This window comes from Sipha flava, unplaced genomic scaffold (genome assembly GCF_003268045.1).
Source record: "Sipha flava isolate LNK unplaced genomic scaffold, YSA_version1 169_pilon_pilon, whole genome shotgun sequence".
In the NCBI taxonomy this organism is placed as follows: domain Eukaryota; kingdom Metazoa; phylum Arthropoda; class Insecta; order Hemiptera; family Aphididae; genus Sipha; species Sipha flava.
In genome coordinates this window covers 77,539-91,623 of record NW_020271881.1, presented here as the reverse complement: position 1 = coordinate 91,623, position 14,085 = coordinate 77,539, and the positions used below count along the sequence as shown (strand labels likewise).

The window sequence follows — 14,085 nt, the reverse complement described above, 5'->3', positions numbered from 1 at the left end:
TATTATTAACAAGTGATAAAACTGATGAAAAAAATAAAGCCAAATCACTGAAAAAAAAAAATTGAATCATTTGAATTTGTTATATTAATGACCATTTGGGAAATATTTTAAAACCTTTATCGGTTGTATCAAAGGTACTATAATCACCACAAACCAATCTTCACATGGCATGTGATTTATTGCAAAGAACAATTTTATCAATTGAAAAAATGAGAGATAATTATGATGAACTCATTGTATCAGCAACTGGATTATGTCATAAATGGGGTATTTTAAAACTAAATCTACAACCCATAAAATATATTCAAAACAATACTTTGGAGAAATTCAAGGAGATAGACGGTTAGATGTGCCCGAAAAAAAATTTCGTGTAGCAATTTTTAATCCTCTTATTGATACAGCTTTATTTCAGTTACGAAATTGATTTAAAGGACTTCATTCCGTTTCAAGAAATTTTGAATTTTTACTTCCACAAAATATAGTTGCCATGAAAGAGTCAGAAATAGTTAAATCTTGTTATGATGTCCTATAATTTTATAATAATGATGTAATAACAGATTTAATTAGACAACTAATTTCATTAAAAGAATTTATTAAAAATACAAAAATTCAAACTATTCAAGAATTATATTTTATAATTGAAAATGATCTTTCATCACTTTATAGTAAAATTCTCACTGCTTCTATTATATACTTAAGTCTTCCAATTACCGTTGCTACCGCTGAAAGGTCATTTTCAAAATTAAAACTATTGAAAAACTATCTTCGGAATTCAATTTCACAAGACAGATTAACTGGCATCAGTATACTCAATATTGAAAAATCAAGGACTAAAGAACTTGATCTTGACAAATTGATAAATGACTTTGCTAATATGAAGTTTAGAAATAAAAACTTTTTAAAATAAAATCATTGTATAATACCTATTATATGTTGTTTTTTGTTATTTAAATTTGAATGTAATATTGTTTAATAAATTAATTGCTTTTTATTAAATTGGCTACTTGACTGCTGATAACTGATGTACTGTTGGAGTTGTATTTAAAAATATGATAAACTATAATATGATAAAATATAACCAACATAAATTGAAAAATTTTAAAAATGTTGAGCTATACATTTTGTCTTGTATAAGGGGTATACCAGTTACGGATAATACGCAACTGTCCATGGAAACAGGAAATATCGGAGAAATAAGAACACGGTTACACGGAACAACAACAACTGGGAATCTTGAGAGGAGGTGAATGGCCTCCTCAACCCCAAGCCAACATGAAAAAGCCACCATGGAAGAGGCTAATGCCCGCTTCCTTAAACACTTACAGCAGGTATACAACGGTGTCGAAAGGGCTAGACGATGAAGTGACTGCTGCCCCAAACACAAAGAGAAAAATTAAGGCACTCATAACACAACTGTCGAGCGGCGTCAGAGGACTGATACAATGGAGAAGACGTACTGGCAAAGTTAGCGCCAGTACCTCGAGCAGGAGTATCCAAACAGACCCGGATATAAAGAAGATGAGTGCAGAGAAGAGGACTACAGAGACCCAGATAGGCCCCTTCAAAGAGAATGTGGAAGGTGTAATGCTAGTTTACACGGGGGACACCGTCCCTTCACCAGATCACTCCCGATTCGAGCTCTTTGCCTCCATTGAGGGTGTTCGCCAACAAATTAAAACTCAGTGTGAAGTTATCGGAAAGTTGGCGGAGCAGGTAGACGAGATACAAAAGCAGCACAACAGCAGCAACATCAAATGCCACCGAAGCACCAGCAACAACGAGAGCCACGGACTCAGAGCAACCAACTACACCAACAACAATAGCGAACAGACCCCCAAAACCCACCGCACAGCGGCGACACCTCAAACTGGGAAATAGCTGAAAACAGGCGGAAGAATAAGCGGAGGGACAAGCCACCACTCACGTTACCAGCAAGTGATGCAACGGATGCACCTGGCAATCTCACCCGAGGACAGCGACGAGATAAAGAACAAGCTGAAACAGAAAACAAGAACACATCCTGGATGACAGTCAGTCAACAAAGAGGCAAAGGTACCGAGCGCACATTGGAAAAAAGGGCTAGGAATCTCAGAAAAAGAATACCAAAGAACGAAGCAATCATCCATAAGGCACTAAAGAACGGGTCAACCTTCGCTGACGTGATTAGGAAGACAAAAGAAGCAGTACCAAACCTAGAAGAGCTTGGTATTGAAGTGGTTGGGGCTAGAAGAACAGCAGCAGGTGACATTCTTCTAGAGGTTGGTAGCAAAAAGGAAGCGGAAATCTTTGCTAAAAAACTAGAAAAGAAGCTCGGGAACAAAATGAGTGTAAGAAGACCTACGAGGACGGCACCAGTGCTCATCTCGGGACTGGACGAGTCAATAACCGCAGAAGAGCTGAGAGTAGTTTTTGCTAAACGGGATCCAGAGCTTGCAGACATCAAACTTTTTAATATCCAAACAGCAGCCTGGAGCACGGCAAAGATTGAGGCCCCTATAGTGTTGGCATTGTGGCTAGCTGCCGACCCCAAGAAAAAAGTTGGATGGAGTACCTACAGGATAAAGCTGATCGGAGAAAAGAAAAGGGTTTGTTTCCGATGCCTAGAAACCGGGCATGTATCAGCAGGATGCCAGGAAGAAGATCGTTCCAACTGCTGCCTCAAATGTAAGAAAAATGGACATGTGGCTAAGTATTGTGAAATGCGAACCACGACCAGGTCGACGCAAAGAAATGAGGCAGGAACGCCTAACAGACCCGGTGGCGATGATTAATCTTCTACAGATAAATCTCAACCACTGTCGATTGGCCCAAAACCTGGTAGAACAGTGGTTGAAAAAAACATAGATGTGGTCATCGCCTGCGACCCCTACGAGATCACAGACGGCCTCGGAGGATGGCTAACAAGCAGTGGCACTAAAAGAGTGGCAATCAAGGTATTTGGAAATAACGCCACCATAGCTAAGATTGAGACCGATGACGAGTATGTTCTGGTAAGGGTGGACGGCGTATACATATACAGCTGCTATACATTACCAAACACCACAATAGCAGGATATCGGGAATTCCTACGTCGTTTAGAAAGGAGCGCACAACTGCTAGAACGTCAAGAGAAAATCATTATCGCCGGGGACTTAAACACGAGATCAACCGTATGGGGCGACTGGCAGAGTAATACCAGAGGAGATGAACTCCTTGAACTCTCCGAAGGACTAAGTATGGTCATTATTAACAAGGGAAAAGAGCCCACATTCCATGGTAACGGTAAGGGCTCAATTGTTGACATCACGTTTGCATCGGAAGCACTTTCCGCAACATCAGGGACTGGAAGGTACTAGACGAAGAAAACTACTCGGATCACCACTACATAATGTACACAATTCAAACAGACATAAGCTCCAGTAGGAAAGATGACATTCAGTAAAAGGAGAGGAGCTGGATTACATCTAAGAGTATCAGCGCAGAGAAATTCAAAGCAGGCCTTGTGCTAACGAATTGGATTTCCCCACTAAAGACAGACATGGACGCGAGCAATGTAGCAGATGCCTTCGAGAGAAAAATAACCGTCGCATGTGACTTTGCACTCCAGAGGAAACCAAAAAGGTTAGATGGCAAAAAACTCCAACACTGGTGGATTCCAAAGATAGCTCAACTCCGCTCCAGTTGCACTGTAGCAAAAAAGGCATTAAAAAGGGCGGTGGTCGTGCGGAACAGGAACAGCGGCGAATTAGCGATGATGGATCACCTGCTAGAGAACCTTAGGTCCTGCAAAAAGGCACTCAAGACGGAGATAACGAAGAGCAAAGAACGTGTGTGTAAAGAACTACTCGAAACGGTGGAAAACGATGTATGGGGCAAACCGTATAAGCTGGTATTGAGAAAACTACAAGGCCCACCAACGGCGGCGAACATGGAGCCCATAACGTTGAAGGAAATCGTGCCAACGCTCTTTCCAACCAAGGCATCACTCAGGCAAATCGAGTACAACCACAGCGATACCCCCATCCCTCTGTTCACGCAGGACGAGGTCAGTGAGGCGTTCAAACGTATGGCTCCCAGAAGGAAAGCACCTGGTCCTGATGGACTTACCAACTGCATACTCGCGACAGCCCACAGGGCAGAACCTACCCTTTTTAGGGGAATGTTTAATAAGTGCCTGCGAGACGGCGACTTCCCCCAAAAAAAGGAAAAACTCAAGAATAGTGCTACTCCGCAAAGGACAGAAACCAGCAAACGAACCATCATCATACAGACTTTTATGTTTGCTGAACGATGTCGGAAAACTTTAAGAGCGTCTACTACTCATGAGGCTCGAAAGACATTTGGAAAGTGTACAAGGCCTAGCGGACGAACAATATGGATTCCAGAAGGATCGCTCGACCGAGGATGCAATCAGCACACTGAAGGAGACCGCAATTGAGGCATTAGGTAAATATGAACTCTGCGTCGCCGTTAGCCTTGACATTAGAAATGCGTTAGAATTCCATTGGCTGGGACCACATTAAGCTAGCGCTGCAGAAATTCCAATCATACTTCAAGAAAAGATCAGCAATGATGGCACATCCCCATTCCGACAACGGTCAACTCAAGGTGGACATCACATGCGGCGTGCCGCAGGGTTCAGTAGTAGGCCCAGCGTTGTGGAACGTAGCATACGACAGAGTCCTAAGAGCCCGGTGCCCCGAGTCGACAAAGATTATAAGTTTTGCCGACGATACACTTGTTATGGCTTGGGGTAAAACATCAGAAGATGTTGAAACGCGCATAAACGAAGCGCTAGAAGTGGCCGCCGATAAGATTAGAAAAATCAGACTCTCATTAGCGACAGAAAAGTCCAAAGCTATACTATTCAAAAGGCAATATAAAATAAGGAAACCCTTCATCAGACTGAACGGCGTTGACGTACCAATAACCAAAACGATGAAGTACCTCGGACTGACGATAGATGAGAAACTGCTGTTTAAAGAACATGTACAGGAAGTTGCTGCAAAAGGATAACGGGTGCTGTCATCGCTCAAGAGGCTGATGCCGAACATAGGTGGACCTACGGAACTACGCAGAAGACTGCTGGTAAGCGTTGTCCAGTCGGTGAAGTTGTATGGTGCCCCGATATGGGCAACTTTGTTGGAGTACTCCAAGAAGGCCAGGGGAGAACTGCTAAAGGTACAACGCCAAGCAGCACTTCAAAGTATTTGTGGGTACCGCACAATTTCCTACGATGCGACAAATATATTAGTCTCAGCTCCTCCGATTGACCTTATAACCATCGAGAGGAAAAAGCTGTTCTTGATACAAAGGGGATTGATAAGGAAAATAGAAAAGGCAAAGGAAGAGACGACTGCGAAATGGATGCAGAGGGTGGAAAACGCCACAAAGGGTGAATGGACGTGGACTCTTATACGGGACGTAAGAAGCTGGGTGACGAGGAGACATGGGAGCATGAACATTCACCTGACCCAAATCCTATCAGGGCATGGTTATTTCAGCTACTACACCCATCGAATAGGGAAAAAAGAAGCGACCAACTGCAGGCATTACCCGTCAATGCTAGACAACGCACGCCACACGCTAGTGGAATGTAGTGCATGGACGGCTGAAAGGGATGAGATGGAAGCGGCGATTGGCCCACTGGACCTAAACAACCTGGCGGAGAAGATGCTTAGTAGCATCCAGGCCTGGCAGGCAGTGTCCACATTTGCTAAGCGTGTAATGATCCAAAAGGAGGCGCTGGAACGAGCCCAGCAGTTGGAAGAAGGAAACGTTAGTTAATTGTCTTCTTGTAGGCCGAAGGCCAAAATGCAGGGTGGTTAGAGACCCTCATATGATTGTATTTACATAAACTGTAAGAAATGTGTTGTGTTGTTTGTAATGTTTTCACAATAAACGATGGGCGGCGGGGAAAAGTAATACCTTAGGGTTAAGTTCCTCCCCGCTACTCGATACCATAAAAAAAAGGGGTATACCAAAGGTTAGCTGCGACACTAACTTTTTTTCATTATACTGTAATATAAGTACAGAGGCCCCAAAAAACCTAGTTATGGCACTATCAATCACAATATTTAGATAAATAATATGTAATATGTGTTATTTAAATCTGGATCACAACATTTTTTTTAAAAAATCAAAATATTATAAAATCAAAATGATATCAAAAAAATTGTTTGAAAAACTCCTCATGCAATTAAAAATATAATTATTATAATTATATGATACACATATATAAAAATAAAATGTTTATGAGGCATGAAATATATAGATATACATTTAGATCTATGTAAAATAAATATGTTAATAATTAGGCGATTGTCTACATTTTAAAGAGATTTTATCGTATGGAAGGTTACATAGACATAAAAATTATTAATAATATGTCTATATAATATTTTGAGTGTTGATGACTTTTTAATCAGATTTTATTAGAAATTTTATTTTATTTATCATAAATTTTTTTGATAAGGTAGCTAACGAAAAAAAAAGGGTTAAATTAATAGATTTCTAATACAAAAGAGTTTGAAACTATAAATTATTATAAAAAACAAAGAAGGTTTAAAAATCATAAGCACATTACATACAGTTTTACGAAATGTCCAATAATCTGATGGTGACGGATATTTCATTAAAACCCAATTTTTCAATAATTCATCAGAACAATATTGTTTCTGTACTATAAGTAATGATGTTTGCAAAGGATTAGGTCTCTCCAACTATAAAATATACACACAAATTATATAACTTGCTTTTGGTAAAACCATAAAATAATAAACATACCATAACACAATATTTCAATGTTGAAAACCAAAATTCGATATCCTCATTAATCCAATCAGTTGTAGTATTTTCTTTATATATTTCGAGCAGAGAAATTAATGATTTATTAGTTTCAACCATTCGTATTTGTGGTGATATTGTAAATGTTTTTGGAACTGAGATTTTTAAAAACCTTTTAGCTGTTTCCTAAAATAATAAAATTATTCATAAATATACAAGTTAATTATAAAACATATTACTATAATGTTTTATATAATTTAAATAATATTTATTTTAAATATAGTTTACTTTAAAATCAAGCAAATAATCATTAATTATATGGAATAACTGGTATATTCTTTCTTCAGACTCAATATATTGACTCCACGAAATATTATAGGCGTATAACAGACCATCAGTTCCACGAATTGTTATCTGTTTGACAACAGTGCCACATTTGTCTTTTAGATATACATAACCACCAAAATTGTGAATCATTACGGTGTTAAAAAAATCCTGAAATATTTTTTATCAATCAAATGTATTACGTTAGTAAAAAATTACAGAAAATTTATTAAAATTTATTTTTATTATGCACTCATTCATATAACATTACTTCAATATAATGGTCACATGGAAGTCTTATCCCAGACCAATCAAAATTATGGATAGTAGAACATCGAAATTGGTGAATAAATTTTGATGGATAGGTTGATATGTTTTCTAAATATTTAATCCAGTTCTTCAGCAGTTTTACTATAAATTTGATACTAGGAACTGAGGTGAAGCTGAAATCCAATGGAAACTGTATCTTGGTGTACTCGTAGTAGTAAGTCTTTTCAAATTTAACTACAAATCAATAATATTATAGTTATCATATTAAAAAAAGGTTAAATTCAATATTTATAATCGTTATAATGACTAAATCATTACTTCTTATTAGTTATATGATAAACCATAAAATTTAAATTTTTGTCATAAAAGAATTTCAAGTTAAAGTATATTTAAATTTTAAGACTCTAATACCATTATTTGGGATCAAATATGTATTTTTATGGTTCATTCAATTTAATCTTTAAACATGAATAAATAATAATTTAAAAATATTAAAAATCTTTCAACTTACAGGGTTAATTTGCAAAAATTTTGCAAACCAAATAAATTCACATTTATTTTTTATTTCAAATTTAAAGTGGTGACACATGGAAGAATTTTTGTTATTAATTTTTCCTAGTTAGATCTTACTACGGTAGACTTATTATTTACTAAGTATGTGGTCTATAATGTTAATATAATATCAGTGTCAAAGGTAGATCAAAAAGCTATTGGTAAAGAGTGATGTAATAACTCATGCATTTATTTATTAATAACTAGATACTCGTACAATTGAGTTATCTAATTTTAAGACCAAAACTATCATAGAAATAAATTATAGTACCAGAATATCATTACAATAATTAATAATTATCATTATCATTTTTAATCACAACAATTTCACCCAAAATAAATTATGGTATATTTAACTATGAGATTTTAGAATGTATCAATTATAGTAATATTACTTAAATAACATAGAAACTATGCACTTAAAATACGTTTCTGCCATAAATAAGATTATAAGAATAATGAATAAATTAACATAACTAAATAGTTTTAAATACATTTACAAACCTGTGTTTGCATTACGAGTCTTTAACCATGTTATAATAGTTTCAATTAAATTTAAAATTTCACTTGGAACCTGGATATCTAAAGTTTTATTTTTAAATGCATAATCATTACTTCGACATAAACAATCATATAGATTTCGACGTAATTCTTCATCCCAACTTTCTTTCAAATTTTTTATCTATAAATTGTACATAAAAAGAAAAATACAAAATCATTTTTCCAATACTTAATTAATACATATTAATTTATATGAACTCATATTTTTATTTTTTTTTAAATATACTTAATATTTTGAATACGTATAAATCGGTTATTTTATTATTTAATTAAATCAAAAAAATAAAACATCATTTTCAAAAGAAAAATATCATATAAACAAGTGTGAAGCACAGTTTTATAATGAAATTAAAACAAATAATTCGTATAATTATTTAAATCATATCATTTAGTATTTTATATGCGAGTTCAAACAAATTTAATTCTAATTTTCTTAATTTTATAAAATATTTTTCTTTGATTTCTCTCATGTTTTATTAATTAATTGAATTATGACCCATACTGTAAAATAATAAAAAACAGTAAAAGTAAAATTGGAACTTTTGATTAAACAGTTCACGTATGCTTGATAGATATTTGAGTCCATTATACTATATTAGTTTGATTAAAATAGGATATTTTGAGTAAAATATTATACCCATGTATTATTGTATATTTGATATAAACTAGATTTCAGATATAAGAATACAAAGATTTCACAATTAAATTACTAATAATTATTAATTTAGCAATTTGATTAATTACTATTATTACCATATAAAACAAAATGCCCTTGTATAAATATAACACCAATGTATAAAAGGTATTTGTGGGAGGGACAAGGCTGTAACAGGAAAAAAATTTCGGAGGGAGGTCTAACATTATTATTTAATACAATTATTAATTAATAAACTATATTCACCGTTTAAATGTTTCTACTTTTGAAAATTTCGGTGGGGTCCGGACCCCTGGACCCCCCAGTTACGGTCTTGGGGAGGGATAAGTCTATTAAACTACAAAATTTCATAATTTAAAAAATATTTTAGATCATAAATTGTGACATTCATAATAATCATTTTTAATTTAAGATAAAAGTTAAAATTTAAACTAACCTGATCTACAAAATAGTCTAATTGAAAGAATCCAAAATTTTTTTTTTTTAACAATAACATAATTTGTTTGATTTTATTGATTTTCATATCTATCTTTTCAGTATTATCTATTTCATAAAAAAGAAAAACATCAAAAAATAATTAATATAAACTCGATTATGTGGATTATGAGTTAAAATAATACTTTACATACTTCTTTTATAATTTACTGATACAGTGTCCTAAAAACAAAAAAAAAACACATTTTTAGTTGTCAATTTGCATAATACAAGTAATAAATATTACCGTTTTATTTAATTTTTCAGTTAAATACATTCTTTTCAATATTAAATACATTTGTTGGGGATACAAACTTCCAATCTAAAAATACATATTATATCAGTAAACATTTAAAGTAAATCAATTATAAAATTAAAATAACATTTCTATTAGAACTGTTTTTGCCAAAATTACCATCAAATCCTGTATTGAAATTATACTTTGTAGAAACTAAGAGGGTATAACAATTTAAAATTTTTTTGAATTTATATCGAAAAACTACTAATATTAAATTCACATAAAAATATATAATTTTTTTTTTTAGTAATACCTAGATCAAATACTTATTGTAATGAAACCAAATAGTTCAACAAAATATCAATTTCAAATGTTATTTCAATAAAAAAATTATTACCTCTGATACAATTTTACCAATGGCTGGTTTATTATTTTCAATACAAATATTAAGTACTTGAGGAAGCCATATTTCAGAAAACATAATCCTGCATTTTTCAAGAGTACGCAATAATATATTATTATTATCATCGTATATTAGAAGCCATAAAATCTAAATATTCAAACAGTTTATAGTTATTAAAGAAATAACATATTATATATATTCAAATAATACATACTCTAGCCACTACAGCATTACATTTTTTTTTAGTAATTAATTTAGATGCTATAATGTAACATTTCATAGCTAATAATGCAATTTGTATATCTTTAATTGACATTTGGCAAAAAAATAACTGAATCAATGTTCCCCAATGAACCCAAGAATTTGCCAATATTTTATTATTGTTTATGATTGTTACATATTCATCTGAAGGTGTTTTGTTAATTCCAATATTTTTTTTAATACTTTCTAATAATGAATTATAATTATATTCAATGACATTTTGCCATTCAATAGAATCAAATTTTTCATTCGTTTCGTTCTGAAAAGCGTTGGATAAATATTTAAATGCATTGTGTTCATCACCACGGTAGTAATAAAAACTTCCTTTAACTGCTAAAAACAATGGTTTCATATCCTCCATCAAAACATTGTTTGCCAGGGACTTTGCTATAACACTATAATCCTAAAATATTTTAAAATATTAATATTATAAAACTATGAAAATAATTTATGTTTTTCTATTATATTTATATATTACACATACATAGTTTGTTGTCGGTCTAGTAAAATCAGACATTTTATTAAATTTTTATTACTTTTCTTATGTGAAATTTAATATAATTACTAGGCAAATTATAAAATTAAAATAAATCTTTAATTTTTGATAATTTATCTAGGAAATTTATAAAATGTTTATTTTCACTATATGTTAATATATATTAACAATATTAATTAAATTCTAAATTTTGAAATACTTAATTGAAAATAATTTAAGAAAAATAAAACAATAAACAAACATTATAATTACAATGATACCATCTATTGCTGAACAATAACTATGATGTTTAAAATAGTCTGATGTATAAGGTATTTATTTATCCTATTGGATAAATAAAGGGTATAAGTACTTTCTTTTGATATGTCAAATATTTGCCACCGTGAGATTTCTACTATTGGGACATTTTTTAAATGAAGTTTTTAAAGTAGTAACAATAAATAAAATAATATTATTAATATAATTATACAAACTTCGTTATATTTTTTCAATTTCTGTACATATTTTCCTTCCAAGTACATTCTATACAACAAATTGGATGTATCAACATTCTTTAGATCTATTTTATTTAGAGTTTTGATACATACATTAAGTATATTCTGTTTTAATGCAATATCTCCAAACATTAATTTTGATTGATCCTGTTAAATATTATGGTTACATTAAATTATAATCTAACTAATATTATCTTATACCATTTTATGACATGGATATTAACATGAAACTAAAAGCATGTAACTAAATAAATTTGAAAAAAATAGATAATAGATAATAGATTCTTATTCTGGAGATTATAATTATAAACTTAAGTTTTTGAAAAATAGAAAAGGATTAAAGTTTATTTTTTGTTTTCAAAAATATTTTCGAGCTGTACATTATAAAACTTTTAAGTAGTAGAATAACCATTTTATAAATAAAAGAAAGCAAAATTAAAGATTTTATCGAAATAAAAAAATTTAAAAAGACATTTTTAAGCTTAATTCTCTTCAAATATAAAAAATTTATTCTTAAAATTTGAAAATGTTTGCATTTATTTCGTCAGAATTTGAAAATAAATAAAATTTTAATTTTTTAATGGTATACAAAATTCATATTAGCATGGCTAAAACATTGTAAATAATTTACCTGAGCATTTTTTATGAAACGCATTGATAAATTATGACGTTGTTTTAAAAAAGAATAATAAGTTTGTCGCCATGAAATCAAATCATTCCACACACTTAAATTATCTCCAATCCATGGTTTTCTATTATTCCAAATACCAATAAGTATTTCAGTGTTATTAATATTTTGAGGTGAATTTAAAAAACTATTTTGGATGTTATTAGCCTCTCGTATTTCAACTATCTATAAAAAGTAATAACTAATGAAAAATAATAATTTTTACAATAAGGTATATTTTTAACCCAACTAACCAATTGAGTTGCTTGAAGTAAAGGAATATGGGCTTTACATAAATGCTTAGGTAATACTTTCCACTTATTAACAATATCTTCAATAGCAATTTCAACATGTTCTTGAACTGTAGATGTAACTTGCTGATCTAATTCATTTAAACCGAACATACCCAAATAAAAATGATACTAAAAAGACAAGTAAAAATAAATTAGATTATTTATATAAATATATATATATATATATATAAAGATCTCGTGTCACAGTGTTTGTTACCATACTCCTCTAAAATGGCTTAACAGATTTTAATGACATTTTTTATAAACATTTAGTAGGTCTGCAAATAGAATTTAATCTATTTTTTATACTCCTAAGTGCTATTGTTTAATAAATCGTAGTTTAATTTAATAATTTTTAACCCGGTCGATAACTCTGCGCAATTGAAAATAAATTATTAAATGATAGGTACTATTAAAAAATTATTAAAAACTATTTAAAAACTATTCATTTTATATTTGGTATTAAATGACGGGTATTGCATAAATATTAAACAACAAGATCCCGCAACAAGTCTCAAAACAAACAAGAATGTTAGTTCGAAGGATTATTTTGCATATCGGTTGATGATGAGAGACGAATAGGACAACGTTATTCTACGATATCGTGAGCTTTGTCAACAATTCATGATCGACATTTATGTAAAGATAGAGAGCGAACGATTACGATACTTGCGATTCAATGAAAAAAAGCTGCGTGCAGAAGATTCTCAAAACAATTGTTAGATATCGGTGGTGGGAAAGTTACTACAGATGAAACGGGATGCATACAGTTACCGACCGATTTCCACAAAATCATTGATTCACAAGATGCTCTCATTGACTAGATATTTCCTAATGTACACAGACAATACACAAATCATGACTGGCTGGCAGAAAGAGCAATTTTAACAGCAAAAAATGTGGACGTCAATGAATTGAATCTCAAGATACAATATTTGTTACCAGGAGACTTGGGGTCATACAAATTTATTAATACAGTTTGCGATGCTACTGAAGCTGTAAATTATCCACCAATTTTTAGACTCATTATATTTACCAGGCATGCCACCGCATAATTTACAACTGAAGGTTGGATCTCCAGTTATTTTGCTTCGTAATTTGAACCCACCACGGTTGTGCAACGGAACGCAATTAGTCATTAAAAAATTAATGAAAAATGTTATCGAAGCCATCATTTTAAATGACAAATTCCGAGTTGAAAATATATTATTACCGCGAATCCCTATTATACCCACAGATGTACCAATACAATTTAAACGTCTTCAATTTCCAATTAGATTGGTATTTGCAATGACTATCAATAATCTCAAGGCCAAACGATGTCTGTCTGTGGCTTAGATTTAAGTAAATCATGGTTTTCACACGGACAATTATACGTGGCGTGCTCTCGTACCATCCAGTTTGTGTTGGCGAAAGATGGGATGACAAAAAATATTGTACAATATGTTGGATTAAGGGATTGATATTGTTTTATACTAATACGAATATTGTCATAATTGGCGATATATAAAACTTTAAAGGATCAATTTTAATAAATTATTAAAAAATAAACATTTTATGTTTTTTCATTATTATATTTCGTCACCGTTCACAGCACTCCATACCTCTTTCACTTATATACCACATCCTTAC

At 31.9% G+C, this 14,085-nt stretch overlaps 1 protein-coding gene and 1 pseudogene across 1 annotated transcript in view; one reads left to right on the top strand and one right to left on the bottom strand.

The window, feature by feature from the left end:
* LOC112679841 (transformation/transcription domain-associated protein-like) overlaps positions 1–14,085 on the bottom strand; it is a 45,207-nt gene that overhangs the window by 8,927 nt on the left and 22,195 nt on the right. The window contains exons 46-57 of the mRNA XM_025549766.1: positions 12,415–12,582; positions 12,125–12,346; positions 11,473–11,640; positions 10,457–10,906; positions 10,237–10,389; positions 9,833–9,923; positions 9,564–9,670; positions 8,416–8,593; positions 7,361–7,593; positions 7,054–7,260; positions 6,766–6,951; positions 6,570–6,701 (exon numbers count right to left, since the gene is read on the bottom strand). Coding sequence (XP_025405551.1) covers positions 6,570–6,701; positions 6,766–6,951; positions 7,054–7,260; positions 7,361–7,593; positions 8,416–8,593; positions 9,564–9,670; positions 9,833–9,923; positions 10,237–10,389; positions 10,457–10,906; positions 11,473–11,640; positions 12,125–12,346; positions 12,415–12,582 — 2,295 coding nt within the window. The remainder of the gene's footprint in view (positions 1–6,569; positions 6,702–6,765; positions 6,952–7,053; positions 7,261–7,360; positions 7,594–8,415; positions 8,594–9,563; positions 9,671–9,832; positions 9,924–10,236; positions 10,390–10,456; positions 10,907–11,472; positions 11,641–12,124; positions 12,347–12,414; positions 12,583–14,085) is intronic.
* Positions 45–907, top strand: LOC112679837 (annotated as a pseudogene).